This window comes from Salmo salar, chromosome 06, assembly GCF_965601325.2.
Source record: "Salmo salar chromosome 06, fSalSal1, whole genome shotgun sequence".
Lineage (NCBI taxonomy): Eukaryota > Metazoa > Chordata > Actinopteri > Salmoniformes > Salmonidae > Salmo > Salmo salar.
Window position 1 is genome coordinate 3,712,320 of NC_138296.1, and position 24,348 is coordinate 3,736,667.

Sequence of the window (24,348 nt, forward strand, 5' to 3'; positions counted from 1 at the left end):
TCCAGTTGGTGGTAAGAATGTTTGTCTTAACTAGCCTGATAAGTCAAACATGTCTGATATGAACATTGACATAAACCCTCTACATACTTGAGTTTCTCCAGTCTGCAGTGTGGATCCTCCAGTCCAGCAGAGAGCAGTCTGACTCCTGAGTCTCCAGGGTGATTGTAGCTCAGGTCCAGCTCTCTCAGGTGTGAGGGGTTTGACCTCAGAGCTGAGACCAGAGAAGCACAGCCTTCCTCTGTCACTTGACAGCGTGACAGCCTGCAAAGAGTAAAATAATATTAAAACCACACTGCTATTCTTTGGTGGTGAAGATAGTGACAGTATATTTTTAGATATATCAGTGTTCTGAAACCTGCCATATCTGTTCATAAATTAATGTATCTTTATTATAAATGACAAATTATCAAAGTATTGCTTGCAGATAGAAAAATGTATAGTACAAATATTTGAGTAGACTGACCAGACCAGTTTAAAAAGCAGTATCAGTCAAAAGACAGACAGAGAGGTATCAGATTTAGATTGTATTGAGTATTCAGTCCACACCATATCTATTTTGACAGTGAAGCTAACATTTATATTGTTGCTCTATACTCCAACATTTTGTATATAAGATCAAATGTTTTATACGAGGTGACAGTATATAATGTCACCTTTTATTTGAGGGTATTGTGTGTGTCCAGTGTTTTGTTATTTATTAAACCTTATTTTAACTTGGCAATTCAGTTAAAGAACACATTCTTATTTACAATGACAGCCAAACCCGGACGACAATTTTTATAGTTTACTTCGATACTTGAGTCCGCTCTTTCTCTCCGTGCAGCTTTCCACAGTGACCTAGCCACGCCCCCTGTCACTCAAGGAGAGTTTGATGTTCCTCAACCACGAGACACTTGTGTTTTGTCTGCCTGGTCAATGCAGCACATGGAACAATGTTGATGACAACAATGCTGTTTCCACTCTGCCTGGTCAATGCAGCACATGGAACAATGTTGATGACAACAATGCTGTTTCCACTCTGCCTGGTCAATGCAGCACATGGAACAATGTTGATGACAACAATGCTGTTTCCACTCTGCCTGGTCAATGCAGCACATGCAACAATGTTGATGACAACAATGCTGTTTTCACTCTGCCTGGTCAATGCAGCACATGGAACAATGTTGATGACAACAATGCTGTTTTCACTCTGCCTGGTCAATGCAGCACATGGAACAATGTTGATGACAACAATGCTTTTTTCACTCTGCCTGGTCAATGCAGCACATGGAACAATGTTGATGACAACAATGCTGTTTTCACTTTGCTTCTTTATATAAATCCACTAGTGTTCTATAATGACTATTAGTTTGTGTTTCTTACATCAGCAAAACAGCTAGGTTGTCTTTTCTTAGCAAGTTGCCCTAAATCTTGAGGCACTAATTGTTAGCCGCTAATGCTAATAGCTAGCTAGCTAATAAATGTACTGAGTAAGAGCAAATGTAGCTAGCTAATACAGCCTGATAATACCAGTGATGGTGTAGACCTAAATCAGCATGTTGTTGGTGCAACAGTATCTTCTAAATCAAAGAGGAATATGCAAAGCAAGAACATGTTAGCTACATGAAGTAGCTAAGAGAAAACACGCAACGTAGCCAAAGCTTATAGGGTCCCCTAGGAAACACCTATCAACACTTTAGTTCCTACCATGTCACAATAACTCCTCTCTGGCATTTTAATTCGTTGTCATCTCAAACACTGTATTAAAAGTACCCACTATTCTAACTATAGAATTAGAATAGTCATTCTATTTCCATGATTCCAACAGTTTTGCTCTAATTCGCAAGTGAAATCGCAATTGCAACATTTGGTTAAAAATAAGTCCTAGATTGTTTGCCCGTAACGTGCAGCCCTACGTGGCAGTGTGGAGATGATCACAATTGAGCAGTGGTGTAAAGTACTAGGTAAAAATACTTTCAAGTACTACATACTTTACTGTTTTTATTTTTGACAACTTTTACTTTTACTTCACTACATTCCTAAAGAAAATACTGTACTTTTTACTCCATACATTTTCCCTGACACCTAAAAGTACTCATTTTGAATGCTTAGCAGGACAGGAAAACGGTCCAATTCACACTTATCAAGAGAACATCCCTGGTCATACTGCTTCTGATCTAGAGGACTCACTAAACATAAATGCTTTGTTTGTAATTTATGTCTGTGTTGGCTATCCGTAAATTTAAAAAAATACAAGAAAATGGTGCCATCTGGTTTGCTTAATTTAATTTAAGTACATTTTATCAATAACTTTTTTTGAATGTAACTTTTATTTATCTTGGCAAGTCAGTTAGGAACAAATTCTTATTTACAATGACATCCTACCGGGAACAGTGGATGAACTGCCTTGTTCAGGGGCAGAACGACAGATTTTTACCTTGTCAGCTCGGGAATTTGATGCAGCAATCTTTCAGTTACTGGCCCAACGATCTAACCACTAGACTAGTATATTTAAAACCAAATACTTTTAGACTTTTACTCAAGTAGTATTTTACTGGGTGACTTCCACTTTTACTTGAGTAATTTTCTATTGATGTATCTTTACTTTTACTCAAGTATGACAACTGGGTACTTTTTCCATAGAAATTAGGAAAGTGCTGACATTTGTTTTGGTTGAAGTTGACTGGAACAGTATAAACCAATCAGAATGGAGAAAGACTCATTGAAATCACTTAGAATGTACAGTTGAAGTCGGAAGTTTACATACACCTTAGCCAAATACATTTAAACTCAGTTTTTCACAATTCCTGACATTTTATCAGTGTAAACATTCCCTGTTGTCACGAACTTCTTCATCATCCGATGATATAGCGAAATCGTCATCTGAAAGTGTGGACCAATACGCAGTAGAGTTGGTGTTCATTTTCTTAATTTATTAAAGAACGTTGAACACGGAAAAACAAGAAAACAATAAGCACGACAAATGACAGTTTTGCAGCCTCACAAAAACACGCAATGCAAAAACAATCTCCCACAAATCCCAAACACAAACACACCCTAATATATGGGACTCTCAATCAAAGGCAAAGAGAAAACACCTGCCTTCAATTGAGAGTCCCAACCCCAATTAATCAACCATAGAAACACAGACTACTTAGACTAGACATAGAATTACCTAAACATAGATCATAACCCCAAAACCCGGAAATACTAAATCAAACGCCCTTTTCCCAAAACACCACCCTGAACCACATAAAACAAATACCCTCTGCCACGTCCTGACCAAACTACAATACCAATTAAGCCTTATACTGGCCAGGACGTGACACCTGTCTTAGGTCAGTTAGGATCACCACTTTATTTTAAGAATGTGAAATGTCAGAATAATAGCAGAGAGAAATATTTATTTCACCATTTATTTATTTCATCACATTCCCAGTGGGTCAAAAGTGTACATACACTCAATTAGTATTTGGTAGCATTGCCTTTAAATTGTTTAACGGGATAGGGGGCAGTATTCGGACGGATATGCATATGATTGGTAGTATTGGATAGAAAACACTAAAGTTTCCAAAACTGTTAAAATAATGTCTGTGAGTATAACAGAACTGATATGGCAGGCGAAAACCCAAGGACAATCCATCCAGAATTTTTTTTTTCTTCAGCTCACCACTGATTACAATGGGAATATAAAAGGAAAACCTCCCAGATTGCAGTTCCTAGGGCTCCACTAGATGTCAACAGTCTTTAGAAAGAGTTTCAGGCTTGTTTTTTGAAAAATGAGCTAGAATTTGTAGTTTTTGTAAGTGGCTCCCATTTTGGCTGTAGTGTTTGTAGCGCATTCCGGTGAGGGCGCGCACACCGTTAACTTAACGGCAGTAGTGTAGGACAACGGCAGATGCATTTGGTTTGTTCTCTCAAACAACATATAGATTCATCTTCCATCTCCTAGAATTGTATTGTCATATTGTTATACTAATGTGAACACCAATGCACTGCTTTCAGTTACTGGCCCAACGCTCTAGCTACTAGAATATCTGCCGCCGCACTTTTGATACTTATGTATATTTAAAACCAAATACTTTTAGACTTTTACTCAAGTAGTATTTTACTGGGTGACTTTCACTTTTACTTGAGTAATTTTCCATTAATGTATCTTTACTTTTTTTCAAGTATGACATCTGGGTACTTTTTCCATCACTGCAATTGAGTGGAAATGCAGAAATGATGAAAGTGCTGACATTTGTTTTTGCTGAAGTTGAATTGAACAGTATAAACCAATCAGAATGGAGAAAAACTCATTGAAATCACTTAGAATGTATGTATTGCCACCCTGGGATCACTCACTACTCATAAAGCACCCTGGGATCACTCACTACTCATAAAGCACCCTGGGATCACTCACTACTCATAAAGCACCCTGGGATCACTCACTACTCATAAAGCACCCTGGGATCACTCACTACTCATAAAGCACCCTGGGATCACTCACTACTCATAAAGCACCCTGTGATCACTCACTACTCATAAACCACCCTGGGATCACTCACTACTCATAAAGCACCCTGGGATCACTCACTACTCATAAAGCACCCTGGGATCACTCATTACTCATAAAGCACCCTGGGATCACTCACACTCATAAACCACCCTGGGATCACTCACTACTCATAAACCACTCTGGGATCACTCACTACTCAGAAAGCACCCAGGGATCACTCACTACTCATAAAGCACGCTGGGATCACTCACTGCCCATAAAGCACCCTGTGATCACTCACTACTCATAAAGCACCCTGGGATCACTCACTACTCATAGAGCACCCTGGGATCACTCACTACTCATAAAGCAAATGTACAACTTTTACTATTCAAAAACTAAAAATACTGTAAAATACCGTCATCTCATCATTATTTTTTTTATTACAGCGGTATAATATTTTGGCCATATCGCCCAGCCCTAGTGTGTGTGTGTTCATTGAGTGATACACATGCACACACACACTGGACATACACACACACTGGATACACACACACTGGACACACACACACACCCACTGGACACACACATACACACACACTAGGCACACACACACACCCACACACACACACACACACTAGACACACACACACACACACTGGACAAACACACCCAGTTCAAAATGCTGGAGCATAGCACCACATCTAAAAGTGTAAGCTTTACTGTCCAAACACATATGGTGTGGACTATGTGTGCCTTGTAAACACATGTGGATCTGGTGAACAGTTATCACATGTTGACCAACTACAGGAATACTGACCTCAGAGTCTCCAGTTTACAGTGGGGATTCCCCAGTCCATCAGAGAGCAGCTTCACTCCTGAATCCTTCAGGTCATTGTCACTCAGGTCCAGCTCTCTCAGGTATGAGGGGTTTGACCTCAGAGCTGAGACCAGAGAAGCACAGCCTTTCTCTGTGACTCCACAGCCTGACAGCCTGCAAAGAGATCATCATGATTTCACAAAACACTGTAAATTCAGTAGTGAAGAAGGACAATGGCAGATGCATTTGGTTTATTCTCTCAAACAACATAAATATTCATCTTCCGTCTCCTAGAAATGTATGGTCATATTGTTATACTAATGAGAAAATCAAAGCATTGATTCAATATGTTTTTCAATATAATATTATATACATATTATAATACATATTTTACTCTAAACTGAATATTTCTTCCTGATGATAAGTAATTAAATGTCATTTCATTTACTCACAGAACTGCTCTGGAGGCTTTGACCACTGGCAGCAACCTCAGAAGACCTTCCTCTGATCTGGAGTATTTCTTCAGGTCAAACACATCCAGCTCCTTTTCTGAAGTCAGCAACACAAAGACCAGAGCTGACCACTGTGCAGGTGACAGGTTGTCTTCTGAGATACTTCCTGAGCTCAGGTAGCTTTGGACCTCCTCTACTAGAAAATGGTCATTCAGTTCATTCAGACAGTGGAACAGATTGATGCTCCTCTCTGGAGAGGGATTCTCCCTGATCTTCTCCTTAATGTACTTGACTGTTTCTTCATGGCTCTGTGAGCTGCTTCTTGTCTTTGTCAATAGACCTCGTAAGTGCTTCTGATTGGACTCCAGTGAGAGGCCCAGAAGGAAGCGGAGGAACAGGTCCAGGTTTCCTGTCTCACTTTGTAAGGCTTTATCCACAGCACTCTTGTAGAAAGTAACTTCAGACTCATCTTTTAATTGCAGTTTGTCAATTAGATTCTCATTGTTGTTGATGAATGAGAGGAACACATATACAGCAGCCAGAAACTCCTGAATGCTCAGATGAACAAAGCAGTATACCTTGTCCTGGTACAGCACACATTCCTCTTTAAAGAGCTGTGTGCACAATCCTGAGTACACTGAGGCTTCAATGACATCAATGCCAGCCTCTTTCAGGTCTTCTTCATAGAAAATCAGATTGCCATTCACAAGCTGTTGAAAAGCCAGTTTTCCCAGTGACAGAATGCTCTCTTTATTCCAGTGTGGACCTGTCTCTTCTTTCCCAAGATACTTGTCATTCTTCTGTTTGATATGAAACACCACAAGGTGTGTGTACATCTCAGTCAGAGTCTTGGGCATCTCTTCTCTCTTATGTTCCAGCATGTGTTCAAGGACTGTTGCAGAAATCCAACAAAAGACTGGAATGTGGCACATGATGTGGAGGGTCCTTGATGTCTTTATGTGTGAGATGATTCTGCTGGCCAGGTCCTCATCACTGAATCTCTTCCTGAAGTATTCCTCCTTCTGTGGGTCATTGAACCCTCGTACCTCTGTCACCTGGTCAACACACCCTGAAGGGATCTTATTGGCCGCTGCAGGTCGGGTAGTTATCCAGATGAGAGCAGAGGGAAGCAGGTTTCCCTTGATGAGATTTGTCAGCAGAACATCCACTGAGGTTGACTCTGTGACGTCCCAACAGATCTTGTTCTTCTGGAAGTCTAGGGGCAGTCGGCACTCATCCAGACCATCAAAGATGAACAGAACATTGTACTTGTCGTAGTTGGAGATTCTTGATTGTTTGGTTTCCATTGAGAAGTGATTGAGAAGTTCAATGAAAGTGTGTTTGTCCTCTTTCATCAAATTCAGCTCCCGAAAAGGGAATGAAAATACAAATTGGACATCCTGATTTGCTTTTCCTTCAGCCCAGTCCAGAATGAACTTCTGCACAGAGACTGTTTTTCCAATGCCAGCGACTCCCTTTGTAAGCACAGTTCTGATAAGTTTGTGTTGTCCAGTTAAGGGTTTGAAGATGTCGTTACATTTGATTGCAGTCTCTGGTCTTGCTTGTTTCCTGGTTGTTGTCTCAATCTGTCTCAGCTCATGTTCATTATTGACCTCTCCTGTTCCACCCTCTGTGATGTAGAGCTCTGTGTAGATCTTATTGAGAAGTATTGGGTTTCCTTGTTTAGCGATCCCCTCAAATACACATTGAAACTTCTTCTTTAGATTAGATTTGAGTTCACGGTGGTAAATCACAGCAAGATCATCTGAATCTAGAAATAACACAGAGAATATTAATATCATGTCTGTTTTAATGCCTAAAGTATTGTAGGACTGTTATAAAGTTTAAAATTATAATAATTTCTTCTCTTAACTGACTGGATAAATGTGTAAATATTTTTATAATGCATTACAGACTGGTGTGACTGATTATATAATTATTGGTATTATTGATGGTATTATTAATTAATGGTGTCTCTCGTGCTCTCTCTCTCTCAATACAACACATCCCTGCTGCTACTTGATGAGGTCACTGGGTGTTGTGTTAAGGCTGCTACAATATCATTGAGTTACACAGCTACTTTAGCTGTACTTTAGCTACAGCTTTTAAATGTTATAAAACAGCATTCAACATGAGGCAGACAGATCTTACAGTTCTCTAGTGTGTCAGCAAGCTCCTTCTGGTTCATTTTCCTCAGGACGTGCAGTGTGATCTTCAGAGCCCCCTCTCTGGCACTGCTCTCCTGCTTCTCATCTTCAGTGTCCACCACTTCCTTATCCTGCTTCTGACTCTCAAAGCCTTCTGGGAGTTCTGGACTAAGAAACCTCTTGAACATCTTCAGCTCGTTCTTCACAAATGTCATGATATTCTCTTCAAGCGACTGAAATAAATCAAGTAAATAAGTTAAGCAAGAGACAAAATGCTTTCTCAATAACACATTAATGAATAATTGACAGATCAACTTTACTTGAGGTAAACAAAAACAAATGTACATAACAGGACCACATACACTGAATATGGAGGCCAGGTCTGTTTGATGACTCTGGGAAGACTGACCACTGAGAATCTCTGACTCTAATCTCTCCTGATGGTTTCTGTGGACAAAACATGAGATTACATCTCCTCATCCAGGGAGTGCCCCCCCACACACACACACACACACACACACACACACACACACACACACACACACACACACACACACACACACACACACACACACACACACACACACACACACACACACACACACACAAATTCTTTGGCCACGACATCTATTTTGCCAAATGGCCTTGTTCACCATACGGAGGCCTGCTGATCCGTACGCCGACGAGGGGGCCAAAACAGACTTTCTTCCGTCGCGACATCCCTCCAAGGCCCTTTTGCTAGCTTGCTATCCCCGGCCCGCTAGAGCTTCCTTCCTAAGTTTGTTTTATTCACTGACCTAGCACACTCTGCCAACCCGGATGTCCTAGCCGTGTCTGAATCCTGGCTCAGGAAGACCACCAAAAACCCTGAAATTTACATCTCTAAATGTATCATTTTCCAACAAGATACAATTGCCAAAGGGGGCGGTGTTGCAATCTACTGCAGAGATAGCCTGCAGAGTTCTGTCTTACTATCCAAGTCTGTACCCAAACAATTCGAGCTTCTACTTTTAAAAATACACCTTTCCAGAAACAAGTCTCTCACCGTTGCCGCTTGCTATATCCCACCCTCTGCCCACAGCTGTGCCCTGGACACCAGATGTGAACTGATTGCCCCCCATCTATCTTCAGAGCTCGTGCTGCTATGTGACCTAAACTGGGACATGCTTAACACCCCAGCCATCCTACAATCTAAGCTTGATGCCCTCAATCTCACATAAATTATCAATGAACCAACCAGGTATAACCCCAAATCCGTAAACACGGGCACCCTCATAGATATCATCCAAACCAACTTGCCCTCTAAATACACCTCTGCTGTTTTCAACCAAGATCTCAGCGATCACTGCCTCATTGCCTGCATCCGTAATGGGTCTGCGGTCAAACGACCTCCACTCATCATTGTCAAATGCTCCCTAAAACACTTCAGCGAGCAGGCCTTTCTAATCGACCTGGCCCGGGTATCCTGGAAGGATATTGACCTCATCCCGTCAGTAGAGGATGCCTGGTCATTCTTCAAAAATGCCTTCCTCACCATCTTAAATAAGCATGCTCCATTCAAGAAATTTAGAACCAGGAACAGATATAGACCTTGATTCTCTCCAGACCTGACTGCCCTTGACCAACACAAAAACATCCTGTGGCGTTCTGCATTAGCATCGAACAGCCCCCGTGATATGCAACTTTTCAGGAAAGTTTGACACCAATATACATAGGTAGTTAGGAAAGCAAAGGCTAGCTTTTTCAAGCAGAAATCTGCATCCTGTAGCACAAACTCAAAAAAGTTCTGGGCCACTGTAAAGTCCATGGAGAATAAGAGCACCTCCTCCCAGCTGCCCACTGCACTGAGGCTAGGAAACACCATCACCACCGATAAATCCACTATAATTGAGAATTTCAATAAGCATTTTTCTATGGCTGGCCATGCTTTCCACCTGGCTACCCCTACCCCGGTCAACAGCCCTGCACTCCCCACAGCAACTCGTCCAAGCCTCCCCCATTTCTCCTTCACCCAAATCCAGATAGCTGATGTTCTGAAAGAGCTGCAAAATCTGGAACCCTACAAATCAGCCGGGCTAGACATTCTGGACCCTCTATTTTATAATTATCAGCCGAAATTGATGCAACCCCTATTAGTAGCCTGTTCAACCTCTCTTCCGTATTGTCTGAGGTCCCCAAAGATTGGAAAGCTGCAACGGTCATCCCCCTCTTCAAAGGGGGAGACACTCTAGACCAAAACTGCAACAGACCTATATTTATTCTACCCTGTCTTTCTAAGGTCTTTGAAAGTCAAGTTAACAAACAGATTACCGACCATTTTGAATCCCACCGTACCTTCTCCGCTATGCAATCTGTTTTCCGAGCTGGTCATGGGTGCACCTCAGCCACGCTCAAGGTCCTAAATTAAATCATAACTGCCATCGATAAGAGACATTACTGTGCAGCCGTATTCATCGACCTGGCCAAGGCTTTCGACTCAATTACCACATTCTTTTTGGCAGACTCAACAGCCTTGGTTTCTCAAACGATTCCCTCGCATGGTTCACCAACTACTTCTCTGATAGAGTTCAGTGTGTCAAATCGGAGGGCCTGTTGTCCGGACCTCTGGCAGTCTCTATGGGGGTGCCACAGGGTTAAATTCTCGGGCCGACTCTCTTCTCTGTATACAGCAATGATGTCGCTCTTGCTGCTGGTGATTCTCTGATCCACCTCGACGCAGACAACACCATTCTGTATACTTCTGGCTCTACTATGGTCACTGTGTTAACTAACCTCCAGACGAGCTTCAATGCCATACAACTCTCCTTCCGTGGCCTCCAACTGCTCTTAAATGAAAGTAAAACTAAATGCATGCTCTTCAACCGATCACTGCCCGCACCTGCCCGCCCGTCCAGCATCACTACTTTGGACGGTTCTGACTTAGAATATGTGGACAACTACAAATACCTAGGTGTCTGGTTAGACGGTAAACTCTCCTTCCAGACTCACATTAAGCATCTCCAATTAAAAAATGTAATCTAGAATCGGCTTCCTATTTTGCAACAAAGCATCCTTCACTCATGCTGCCAAACATACCCTCGTAAAACTGACCATCCTACCAATCCTCGACTTCGGCGATGTCATTTATAAAATAGCCTCCAACACTCTACTCAACAAATTGGATGCAGTCTATCACAGTGCCATCCATTTTGTCACCAAAGCCCCATATACTACCCACCACTGCAACCTGTACGCTCTCGTTGGCTGGCCCTCGCTTCATACTCATTGCCATACCCACTGGCTCCAGGTCATCTACAAGTCTCTGCTAGGTAAAGCCCTGCCTTATCTCAGCCAACTGGTTACCATAGCAGCACTCATCCGTAGCACATGCTCCAGCAGGTATATCTCACTGGTCACCCCCAAAGCCAGTTCCTCATTTGGCCGCCTTTCCTTCCAGCTCTCTACTGCAAATTACTGGAACGAACTGCAAAAATCATTGAAGCTGGAGACTCATATCTCCCTCACTAGCTTTAAGCACCAGCTGTCAGAGCAGCTCACAGATCACTGCACCTGTACGTAGCCCATTGGTAAACAGCCCATCCTACTACCTCATCCCCATACTGTATTTATTTATTTATCTTTCTCCTTTGCACCCCAGTATCTCTACTTGCACATTCATCTTTTGCACATCTACCATTCCAGTGTTTAATTGCTTTATTGTAATTACTTTGCCACCATGGCCTATTTATTGCCTTACCTACCTTATCTTACCTCATTTGCACTCACTGTATATAGACTTTTATATTGTCTTGTTGACTGTATGTTTGTTTATTCCATGTGTAACTCTGTGTTGTTGTATGTGTCAAACTGCTGTGCTTTGTCTTGGCCAGGTTGCAGTTGTAAATGAGAACTTGTTCTCAACTAGCCTACCTGGTTGAATAAAGGTGAAATAAATTAATTCTGTCGCGGCACAATGGCGAAACGATATACTGTATGTGAGGATCTTGATCATATCTTTGATCATGACACTGGTGAGGAGGAGAGAGTCCCTGTTAAATAGCACAATATGTTTCATCTGAGTATTTGTTATAGTCAAAATAATCCATACAATAGGCTTTTTTTACTCAGAAATGAGTTGTATGAGCTCAGGACAATGAGGCCTACAGGTCATAAATAGCAAATAGAAGTTCAAAACTTGTAATGTTCACAAGAACTTAAGTTGATAAAAGATCTAACACAACATTAGGTGGTAATATATGTATTATTATGGATTTATAATCAGCTATAATGGGGTGGTCATTTTGGACCGGGAACACAGAATGAATTAACATGAAACGAACACAAGAGGAGGGTTAAAACACAGAAGATCTCCCCTAAACATAGAATCACATCCATCTCTCTGTGATGCTGATACATTTAGAACAAAGTTGACTACAAATGCAAATCTACAAATGTCTTTGCAATTGATACAAACAAGCGAAGTATAAAATGATGCATCAAAGGAATATCGAGATGACTGCATTAAAATCCTACAGTAGGCCTATTACAATCATATTGAAATACGTTTCATGTTCAATTGAATTCTAGACTACGGTAGACTACGGTCTACTTGTAGACTACGGTCTGTAATTTGTCTCAATATATTTTATGTTGTGAAGCCTAACATGATGTCATGACGTTTCCCTCTTTGAGTACAGCGAGCACAGTTGACCCCCTCCCCCTCTACCATCTCCCTACTTCTGCACCATCTCCCTCTGTTTCCTACACCCAGGCAGCTGTGGTCAGAAGGCGGTCATAAATTCAAAAGGGAATGTCCTGCCTCATGGCCCCAGTTTTGAGACAGAGTGAGGTTTCATAGAGAGACAAAGGAATTCTTCCACCTCACAGGACGGGGGAACCAAACGACATTTATGTTCTGGAGAAGGTATAAAAGATCGGTGAAGAATCCAGCTACGAACTGGTCCGTTTGGTACAATTTTATAAAACTCATGAGAGACAATACAGCCATATTACCATAATAATGTTTATATAATAGCCTCAGCTATGGGACTTACATCTAAATGGTTGTATCAACAGAATGAATAAGGATAAAGCTATTTGGAATATATTGAGATGCTATGTACCGATGTTAATGTGAGAGAATTGTATTTCTGTTCAAAGTCTTAACTAAGTCATCGGCACGCCCCCAGGGACACAGACAGGACCTGGCGTCATGTGACAGACTTTTCTATGTTCAGTATATAAACCCCCACCCAGGGGTTCTTTCTTTAGAGAAGGCCTCCACTCCATTACGAGTTGGCCAATAGGTTTGACCATGCATTCCTCTACTGAACTTTAACCATACCACGTGGCTAAACTATTAGACTACCGACAGAATAAGAACCAGTCTTTGATATTCATTACTAGTCTGCAGCTAGGAATTCGGTAACATTGAAGGCGAAGACCGACGAAACATCCATTCTATTATTACATGAACGAATGTCGCTTTGAAAGATCCATCTAACCAAGAGAGAGAGAGAGAGAGAGAGAGAGAGAGAGCGAGAGAACTCTCTAACAGAACGACCTTTCCAGCAAAGAGCCGGACGACACACTGAGCGTAAATATATATATTGATTACAATTGTTCCCGAATGAGTGAGCGTTCATGTGCAAAGGATTAGCATATCAATTGTTAATATTTATCAACTCTGTTGTGCCTTCTCAGCTGACCCTTATCACCCTTTGTTTAACCTGTTATGGCTAGGGGGCAGTATTGACACGGCTGGATAAAAAACGTACCCGATTTAATCTGGTTACTACTCCTGCCCAGTAACTAGAATATGCATATAATTATTGGCTTTGGATAGAAAATACCCTAAAGTTTCGAAAACTGTTTGAATGGTGTCTGTGAGTATAACAGAACTCCTATGGCAGGCCAAAACCTGAGAAGATTTCATGCAGGAAGTGGCATGTCTGAGAAGTAGTGTTTCATCTTGGCTCTTTTTATTGAAAACTCAGGATCTGTGCAATAACGTGACACTTCCAACGTCTTCCATAGGGAACCGGGTGAGTCTGCCTATGATCCGGAACCGGGTGAGTCTGCCTAAGTACCGGAACCGGGTGAGTCTGCCTATGACCCGGAACCAAGGGAGTCCGTCAGCGACCCAGAACCGGGTGAGTCTGCCTATGACCCGGAACCAAGGGAGTCCGTCAGCGACCCAGAACCGGGTGAGTCTGCCTATGACCCGGAACCAAGGGAGTCTATCAGCAACCCGGAACTAAGTAAGTCAGTTGACGATCCGGAACTAAAAATGATTAACTATGTATTTAATGAGTCTGCCTACAGTGTGGAAAGGAAGAGGTCTGCCTACGATCCGGAACAAGGGGAGTCTGCCTACGGCCCGAAACTAATCAAGTCTGTCTGCATTCTGGAGGACAGTAGGCCGGAGCCAGAACCACGTCCTGTATAGGTGGGTTGGGGAGGGGGGGTGTAGCACAAGTGCCGTCGGTGACGGCAGCCACCCTCCCTTCCCTCCCTTTAGTTTAGGGGGATTCTTTGTTGTTGTTGTTTTTTTTATTATTTTTTATTTATGAGGTGCAGGCGGGGTCTGCACCTTTAGGGGGGGGGGGTACTGTCACGTCCTGACCAGTATAAGGGTTATTTGTTATTATAGTTTGGTCAGGACGTGGCAGAGGGTATTTTGTTTATGTGGTTCGGGGTGGTGATTCATGCAGTAGGGTGTTTGATTTATTATTTCCGGGTTTTGGTCTATGTTCTATGTTTTGTATTTCTATGTGTAGGTTAATGGGGGGTTGGACTCTCAATTGGAGGCAGGTGCTTTCTCGTTGCCTCTGATTGAGAGTCCTATATATGGGTAATTGTTTGGTGTAGTGTTGTGGGAGATTGTTTCTTGTTTTGTGTGTGTGAGCCTGACAAGACTGTTTTGTTGTTCGTGTGTTTTTTCCGTTTTGTTATTTTGGTGTTCTCTTTGATTTAAAATAAAATACAAGATGAGCATCCACATTCCTGCTGCATTTTGGTCCTCCATTCCCAACGACAACCGTTACAGAATCTCCCACCACAAATGGACCAAGCAGCGGAGTAAGGAGCAAGGGGAATTTGATATGGTCTGGCGGGAGAAATGGACCTGGGAGCAGATTCTGGCAGGAGAGGGCCCATGGAGGAAGTCTAGTGAGGACCGGGAACGCTGTGCTTTTGTGCGTTTTTATTGGGTAAGCATTAGAATAAGCCTCCTCAATATTTACAGCCATAGGTGATAATAGAAGCTGATCCGTGGTCAGTATGTGAAATAATTACAATATCAAGGAAAGATTTGAATGGAGAAAAACTGATTTGAGAGCAGTGTTCCCTTTCTTTCCATCCTATCAGTATTGATACATGATGCACCAGATGGGATACCTTGTAGTGCTGCTGATCCAGTTTGTACTGGTCTGCCTGCGGATATGGAACTCTGACCTGTTCACCAGACTTGATACCTTGTCCCGATCCTACTGTTTTGACCCTCTCTCTCCCTCTCTCGCCCTCTCCCTCTCTACCACACCTGCTGTCTCGACCTCTGAATGCTCGACGTTGAAATGCCAACTAACATTTATTCCTGAGGTGCTGACCTGTTGCACCCTCTAAAACCACTGTGATTATTATTTGACCCTGCTGGTCATCTAGGAACATTTGAAGAACGATCTGAACTTAATGGCCATGTTCTCTTATAATCTCCCCCCAGCACAGCCAGAAGAGGACTGGCCACCCCTCAGAGTCTGGTTCCTCTCTACCCAACACATCCAGAAGAGGACTGGCCACCCCTCAGAGCCTGGTTCCTCTCTACCCAGGGTAGCCAAAGGAGGATTGGCCACCCCTCAGAGCCTGGTTCCTCTCTAGGTTTCTTCCTAGGTTCCTGCCTTTCTAGGGAGTTATTCCTAGCCACTGGGCTTCAACATCCGAACATGATCTGTACAGCACGAGACGACCGTTAGACCCAATGACGTGTTTCTGCCAATGAGCTTCAAATCAAATCAAATTGTATTTCTCAAATACTTACTGATGAGCCCTTTCCCAACAATGCAGTTAAAAAGAAAGAACAATTAGCTAAATAAAAAAAAGGAAATAGTAACACAATAAAATAACAATAATGAGGCTATAAGGAGTACCAGTACTGAGTCAATGTGCAGGGGTACCAGGTAGTTGAGGTAGTTGAGGTAATAATGAGACTATAAGGAGTACCAGTACTGAGTCAATGTGCAGGGGTACCAGGTAGTTGAGGTAACAATGAGACTATAAGGAGTACCAGTACTGAGTCAATGTGCAGGGGTACCAGGTAGTTGAGGTAGTTGAGGTAGTTGAGGTAAAATGTAAATGTAATATGTATATGAAGGTAGGGTTAAAAGTGACTAGGCAATCAGGATAGAGATTACATCTCCTCATCCAGGGGCAGCACACACACACTCTCTCTCACACACACAAAGGGAGGGAACGTTGTGTTTGTTTAATATTGTTTTAGGACTATGAAAATGGACAGAAGGATTAGTTTACGGATTATGAAAACAACAAAAATAAATGGGAAAATGGGAGAGGAGAAATGACTAGAGACAGTGTTGTTTAACTCACTGACCCATGAGTTCTTCTTACCTTTGTTCAGTAGAAAAGTCTCCCTCTCTAAATCGTATAGGATGTTCCATAGACCAGTCACTCTTCATGGACACACAGCTGGGTACAGGGGAGGCTGGTCTCTCCTGCTTGACTGGACTTCAACACAACAGAGACAAACATTACATCTCTCATCTACCCTGCCTCAGACCACTCGTAGAAAGACTAACTGAGTTGTGAATCGTTAGAAACCTTTTTTACCCTTCTGCTGTGTTCCGGTCAAATGGGACCGAAGTTTTCTCTCTGAAAAATGTACTTCATTTAATCTGATTGTCATAAGGTTCCATGACTTTGTCCACACAGGACATCTGAACACACAAAATACATTTTGATGATTTTCATACATTTTTGGGTGTTTTATTTAACTTTGTACACCTGGGGCGTTCCCGGTCAAAAATGACTGGTCACTAGAAATGAATGTGTGTGTCATGTCCTGACTAGTAAAAGGGGTTGTTTGTTATTGTAGTTTGGTCAGGGCGTGGCAGGGGGTGTTTGTTTAGAGTGTTTCGGGGTTTGTTGGGCAATGTCCTATGTTATGTATTTCTATGTTAGTTCTAGTATGTCTATTTCTATGTGGTGTTTATTGGGTTGACCTTCAATTGGAAGCAGCTACTCCTCGTTGCTTCTAATTGAAGGTCCTATTTAAGAGGGGTGTTTTTCTATGGGATTTTGTGGGTAGTTATTTCCTGTTTTGTGTTCGTGCACCTGATAGGACTGTTTAGTGTCGTTTGTTGTTTTTGTATACGTGTTTAGTTTGTTTTCCTTCTTTAAATAAATAATAAGATGAGTTTACACGTTCCCGCTGCGTTTTGGTCCAATCCCTACGACAACCGTGACAGTGTGAGACTACAATTTGTGTATAAAATTGAGTTCAGGCACATGCCCATTTATCAGATGGACACACTTCCTCTCCCAGACCCCCACATGCATGTGTGTTTGAGCACACACCACACACACACACACACACCCTACTCCCCTTTTTGGCTTCCACGGCAACCCCCACGGGAACCACACCTGTTGGCATTCTCACAAACAATCACAAGGTGGATATATAGATATCTAGGTGGATATATAGATGTCATCTAGGTGGATATATAGATGTCTAGGTGGATATATAGATGTCTAGGTGGATATATAGATGTCTAGGTGGATATATAGATGTCTAGGTGAATATATAGATATCTAGGTGGATATATAGATGTCTAGGTGAATATATAGATATCTAGGTGGATGTATAGCATTTACCAAAAAAAAACATTTTCATACACATCTAAAATCTAGAACAGTTATATATAATATGTTCCCATAAGCAATCATTTCTGATTAAAAAACAATATTGTCAGCTCACCTCTTAGTTTTGTTTTCATGTCCCCCAGAGAGACTCATTTCAGAGGCAGGGACCCCCTCCTCTCTCTCCCCAGAGAGACTCATTTTAGAGGCAGGGACCCCCTCCTCTCTCTCCCCAGAGAGACTCATTTTAGAGGCAGGGACCGCCTCCTCTCTCTCCCCAGAGAGACTCATTTTAGAGGCAGGGACCACCTCCTCTCTCTCCCCAGAGAGACTCATTTTAGAGCAATGACACCTAAACAGAGATCCAGCATGTTGGTTGTGGTTAACACAGTGACAACTAAACAGAGATCCAGCATGTTGGTTGTGGTTAACACAGTGACAACTAAACAGAGATCCAGCATGTTGGTTGTGGTTAACACAGTGACAACTAAACAGAGATCCAGCATGTTGGTTGTGGTTAACACAGTGACAACTAAACAGAGATCCAGCATGTTGGTTGTGGTTAACACAGTGACAACTAATTATTGAATTCCAATTGTTCTCTTTTATTCATTATCTCTTAGAAATAAAACCGTTTAGTAACAGACACATCCAAACAGTCAGGTGATTTAATTCAATTACTTTTTCAATATTTTTTTAAAGCTTTATTAAACTAGGCAAGGCAGTTAAGAACAAATTGTTATTTACAATGACAACCTACCCACGCCAAACCCTAACCCTGATGACACTGGGCCAATTTTGCCCCGCCCTATGGGACTCCCAATCACAGCCGGATGTGACACAGCCTGGAATCAAACCAGGGTCTATAGTGACGCCTCTAGCACTGAGATGCAGTGCCTTAGACTGCTGGGCCACTCTGGAGCAGCAGTATCATTATGATATAAAAAGATACATTGATCCTAGATCAGCTCTCCTGGGAGGTTTGGATGAATCTACAGTGGGTAGTGATCACTATCCTGTCCTGTGTACTGTAGGGTTGAGGGAGGATGAATCTACAGTGGGTAGTGATCACTATCCTGTCCTGTGTACTGTAGGGTTGAGGGAGGATGAATCTACAGTGGGTAGTGAACACTATCCTGTCCTGTGTACTGTAGGGTTGAGGGAGGATGAATCTACAGTGGGTAGTGAACACTATCCTGTCCTGTGTACTGTAGGGTTGAGGGAGGATGAATCTACAGTGGGTAGTGATCACTATCCTGTCCTGTGTACTGTAGGGTTGAGGGAGGATGAATCTACAGTGGGTAGTGATCACTATCCTGTCCTGTGTACTGTAGGGTTGAGGGAGGATGAATCTACAGTGGGTAGTGATCACTATCCTGTCCTGTGTACTGTAGGGTTGAGGGAGGATGAATCTACAGTGGGTAGTGAACACTATCCTGTCCTGTGTACTGTAGGGTTGAGGGAGGATGAATCTACAGTGGGTAGTGAACACTATCCTGTCCTGTGTACTGTAGGGTTGAGGGAGGATGAATCTACAGTGGGTAGTGAACACTATCCTGTCCTGTGTACTGTAGGGTTGAGGGAGGATGAATCTACAGTGGGTAGTGAACACTATCCTGTCCTGTGTACTGTAGGGTTGAGGGAGGATGAATCTACAGTGGGTAGTGAACACTATCCTGTCCTGTGTACTGTAGGGTTGAGGGAGGATGAATCTACAGTGGGTAGTGAACACTATCCTGTCCTGTGTACTGTAGGGTTGAGGGAGGATGAATCTACAGTGGGTAGTGAACACTATCCTGTCCTGTGTACTGTAGGGTTGAGGGAGGATGAATCTACAGTGGGTAGTGAACACTATCCTGTCCTGTGTACTGTAGGGTTGAGGGAGGATGAATCTACAGTGGGTAGTGAACACTATCCTGTCCTGTGTACTGTAGGGTTGAGGGAGGATGAATCTACAGTGGGTAGTGATCACTATCCTGTCCTGTGTACTGTAGGGTTGAGGGAGGATGAATCTACAGTGGGTAGTGAACACTATCCTGTCCTGTGTACTGTAGGGTTGAGGGAGGATGAATCTACAGTGGGTAGTGAACACTATCCTGTCCTGTGTACTGTAGGGTTGAGGGAGGATGAATCTACAGTGGGTAGTGAACACTATCCTGTCCTGTGTACTGTAGGGTTGAGGGAGGATGAATCTACAGTGGGTAGTGAACACTATCCTGTCCTGTGTACTGTAGGGTTGAGGGAGGATGAATCTACAGTGGGTAGTGAACACTATCCTGTCCTGTGTACTGTAGGGTTGAGGGAGGATGAATCTACAGTGGGTAGTGAACACTATCCTGTCCTGTGTACTGTAGGGTTGAGGGAGGATGAATCTACAGTGGGTAGTGAACACTATCCTGTCCTGTGTACTGTAGGGTTGAGGGAGGATGAATCTACAGTGGGTAGTGATCACTATCCTGTCCTGTGTACTGTAGGGTTGAGGGAGGATGAATCTACAGTGGGTAGTGAACACTATCCTGTCCTGTGTACTGTAGGGTTGAGGGAGGATGAATCTACAGTGGGTAGTGAACACTATCCTGTCCTGTGTACTGTAGGGTTGAGGGAGGATGAATCTACAGTGGGTAGTGAACACTATCCTGTCCTGTGTACTGTAGGGTTGAGGGAGGATGAATCTACAGTGGGTAGTGAACACTATCCTGTCCTGTGTACTGTAGGGTTGAGGGAGGATGAATCTACAGTGGGTAGTGAACACTATCCTGTCCTGTGTACTGTAGGGTTGAGGGAGGAGGATTCAGTAGGAAATGGACTGAGGAGATGGATATTTGGGGAATGCGTAGTGGAGTCAGTTTGAGTGAACAGGAGCTGTCTCAGGTAGATCTCTATTCAGATATAGAAACAGTCAATGATGGAATAAGAGGAGAAATAAAAGGGGCCGCAAGGCTGTTGATTCCTATGGGTACAGGGGGGAGAAAGAGCAAGGCTGTTGATTCCTATGGGTACAGGGGGGAGAAAGAGCAATGCAGGTGATTCCTATGGGTACAGGGGGGAGAAAGAGCAAGGCTGTTGATTCCTATGGGTACAGGGGGGAGAAAGAGCAATGCAGGTGATTCCTATGGGTACAGGGGGGAGAAAGAGCAATGCAGGTGATTCCTATGGGTACAGGGGGGAGAAAGAGTAATGCAGGTGATTCCTATGGGTACAGGGGGAGAAAGAGCAATGCAGGTGATTCCTATGGGTACAGGGGGGAGAAAGAGCAATGCAGGTGATTCCTATGGGTACAGGGGGAGAAAGAGCAATGCAGGTGATTCCTATGGGTACAGGGGGAGAAAGAACAAGGCAGGTGATTCCTATGGGTACAGGGAGAGAAAGAGTAATGCAGGTGATTCCTATGGGTACAGGGGGGAGAAAGAGCAATGCAGGTTATTCCTATGGGTACAGGGGGAGAAAGAACAATGCAGGTGATTCCTATGGGTACAGGGGGGATAAAGAGTATATAAGAATAAAGAGTGTAGAGAAGCATAGGATGATCATTAGGACAGCTAAGAGGGAGTACTGGCTCTGGTTCTGAGACAACAGGGTAGGAGGATCATTAGGACAGCTAAGAGGGAGTACTGGCTCTGGTTCTGAGACAACGGGGTAGGAGGATCATTAGGACAGCTAAGAGGGAGTACTGGCTCTGGTTCTGAGACAACGGGGTAGAAGGATCATTAGGACAGCTAAGAGGGAGTACTGGCTCTGGTTCTGAGACAACGGGGTAGGAGGTCATTAGGACAGCTAAGAGGGAGTACTGGCTCTGGTTCTGAGACAACAGGGTAGGAGATCATTAGGACACCTAAGAGGGAGTACTGGCTCTGGTTCTGAGACAACAGGGTAGGAGGATCATTAGGACAGCTAAGAGGGAGTACTGGCTCTGGTTCTGAGACAACAGGGTAGGAGGATCATTAGGACAGCTAAGAGGGAGTACTGGCTCTGGTTCTGAGACAACAGGGTAGGAGGATCATTAGGACAGCTAGGAGGGAGTACTGGCTCTGGTTCTGAGACAACGGGGTAGGAGGATCATTAGGACAGCTAGGAGGGAGTACTGGCTCTGGTTCTGAGACAACAGGGTAGGAAGATCATTAGGACAGCTAAGAGGGAGTATTGGCTCTGGTTCTGTGTTAACGTAGGCAAGCCCTAAGAATATGTTGTGGAGCACTCAGGACTTCCCCGGTGGCAGCGATGCAGGTAGAGCTGGGAGAGATGCCGTTGAAGTTAAGAAGACAACAGCTAGCCATGACATATCGGGTAAATCTACAAGAACATAAATGTACACATCCTAGAAAAAAGGAGCTCCTAGAGTGCTGGGAACATGAACAAAGGGAGTTAAGCCCCTCTGTGGTTCTTCCTGCTATCCCACCTTGGTTTCTCCCTCAAACAGGGATTGATCTAAGGTTGCTTGAGAGGGTAAGATAGTGGGTGGAGGAGGTGAGGCCAGACAGGGTAGTCATCTGCTCTGACTCCTGTGCAGCACTGATGAGCTTAAATTCATGTGTGTCTCAGAGCAGACAGGATGTATTGTATGAGGTTTAACAGTGCTTGTGTAGGGTGAAACAGATGGGGGTATGTGTGTGTCAGAGCAGACAGGATGTATTGTATGAGGTTTAACAGTGCTTGTGTAGGGTGAAACAGATGGGGGTATGTGTGTGTCAGAGCAGACAGGATGTATTGTATGAGGTTTAACAGTGCTTGTGTAGGGTGGAACAGATGGGGGTATGTGTGTGTCAGAGCAGACAGGATGTATTGTATGAGGTTTAACAGTGCTTGTGTAGGGTGGAACAGATGGGGGTATGTGTGTGTCAGAGCAGACAGGATGTATTGTATGAGGTTTAACAGTGCTTGTGTAGGGTGAAACAGATGGGGGTATGTGTGTGTCAGAGCAGACAGGATGTATTGTATGAGGTTTAACAGTGCTTGTGTAGGGTGAAACAGATGGGGGTATGTGTGATGTTCCTATGGGTACCAGCTCATGTGGAATTGTCAATCAGTAAATTGTCAATCAGTAAAGCAGAAGCAAAGGGGTTAATAAGAACAGTGGTTAAAATAAGTGTAAAGAGTTGTGGAACAGGAAGAGTAAGGGAAGACCCCTGTATAAGATCCAGGAAAAGGTGGGGGCAGGGAGGTCCTGAGGCCGAGAGAGAAGAGAGGGAAGTGTAGTCACAAGGCTGAGACTGGGACACAAGGCTGAGACTGGGACACACAAGGCTGAGACTGGGACACACAAGGCTGAGACTGGGTCACACAAGGCTGGATCAGGTCCCCCCTCTCCATGTAATCTGATTCATTATGATCTAGGATCAGGTCTCTCCTCTCCATGTAATCTGATTCATTATGATCTAGGATCAGGTCCCCCTCTCCATGTAATCTGATTCATTATGATCTAGGATCAGGTCCCTTTTCTCCATGTAATCTGATTCATTAATATCTAGGACCAGGTCCCCCTCTCCATGTAATCTGATTCATTATGATCTAGGATCAGGTCCCTTTTCTCCTTGTAATCTAATTCATTATGATCTAGGATCAGGTCCTCCTCTCCATGCAATCTGATTCACTAGGATCAGGTCCCCCTGTCCATTTTATCTGATTCATTATGATCTAGGATCAGGTCCTCCTCTCTATGATCCATGATTCAGACCTTCACTGTCTCTGGTCCACACTCCAGACCAGTTGGTGGTAGTAATGCACCTTAAAGTTGGTGCCAACCGCCATATAAAATACACAGAAGAAGAAGATCAGCACTCCTATGAATACTGTCACAGGAGACTCCTCAAGATTAGACAAATGATTTACAGGTTATATACTTTTTAATCTTTACAGAAATTGTTTATATAAATTGTCTTTATTTAAATCAAGACAGTTTGAGTTAGCAGTGATGAAGTAGACCCCCATCTGAACAGTTTATTTCCCCATGCTGTGGTCCTCACCAACTGGCCATCTGGCCCATAGAGACTAAAGGACTATGCTGTGGTCCTCACCAACTGGCCATCTGGCCCATAGAGACTAAATGACTATGATGTGGCCCTCACCAACTGGCCCTCTGGCCCATAGAGACTAAAGGACTATGCTGTGGTCCTCACCAACTGGTCATCTGGCCCATAGAGACTAAAGGACTATGATGTGGCCCTCACCATCTGGCCATCTGGCCCATAGAGACTAAATGACTATGCTGTGGCCCTCACCAACTGACCATCTGGTCCATAGAGACTAAATGACTATGCTGTGGCCCTCACCAACTGGCCACCTGTTCCATAGAGACTAAAGGACTATGCTGTGGCCCTCACCAACTGGTAAAGGACTATGCTGTGGCCCTCACCAACTGGCCACCTGGCCCATAGAGACTAAAGGACTATGCTGTGGTCCTCACCACCTGGCCCATAGAGACTAAAGGACTATGCTGTGGCCCTCACCAACTGGCCACCTGGCCCATAGAGACCAAAGGACTATGCTGTGGCCCTCACGAACTGGCCACCTGGTCCATAGAGACTAAATGACTATGCTGTGGTCCTCACCACCTGGCCCATAGAGACTAAAGGACTATGCTGTGGCCCTCACCAACTGGCCACCTGGCCCATAGAGACTAAAGGA

General features: G+C 43.5%; 1 protein-coding gene and 1 long non-coding RNA gene across 2 annotated transcripts in view; one reads left to right on the top strand and one right to left on the bottom strand.

Annotated features, from left to right (window-relative positions):
* The window catches only part of LOC123743359 (uncharacterized), a 202,407-nt gene that overhangs the window by 121,492 nt on the left and 56,567 nt on the right, over positions 1 to 24,348 (top strand). The window lies entirely within an intron of this gene.
* The window catches only part of LOC123743542 (NLR family CARD domain-containing protein 3-like), a 28,069-nt gene that overhangs the window by 1,968 nt on the left and 1,753 nt on the right, over positions 1 to 24,348 (bottom strand). The window contains exons 2-8 of the mRNA XM_082976239.1: positions 17,846 to 18,079; positions 16,480 to 16,596; positions 8,241 to 8,325; positions 7,883 to 8,111; positions 5,732 to 7,502; positions 5,280 to 5,453; positions 88 to 261 (exon numbers count right to left, since the gene is read on the bottom strand). Of these exons, the coding sequence (XP_082832365.1) occupies positions 88 to 261; positions 5,280 to 5,453; positions 5,732 to 7,502; positions 7,883 to 8,111; positions 8,241 to 8,325; positions 16,480 to 16,596; positions 17,846 to 18,063 (2,768 nt within the window). The 5' untranslated portion in view covers positions 18,064 to 18,079. The remainder of the gene's footprint in view (positions 1 to 87; positions 262 to 5,279; positions 5,454 to 5,731; positions 7,503 to 7,882; positions 8,112 to 8,240; positions 8,326 to 16,479; positions 16,597 to 17,845; positions 18,080 to 24,348) is intronic.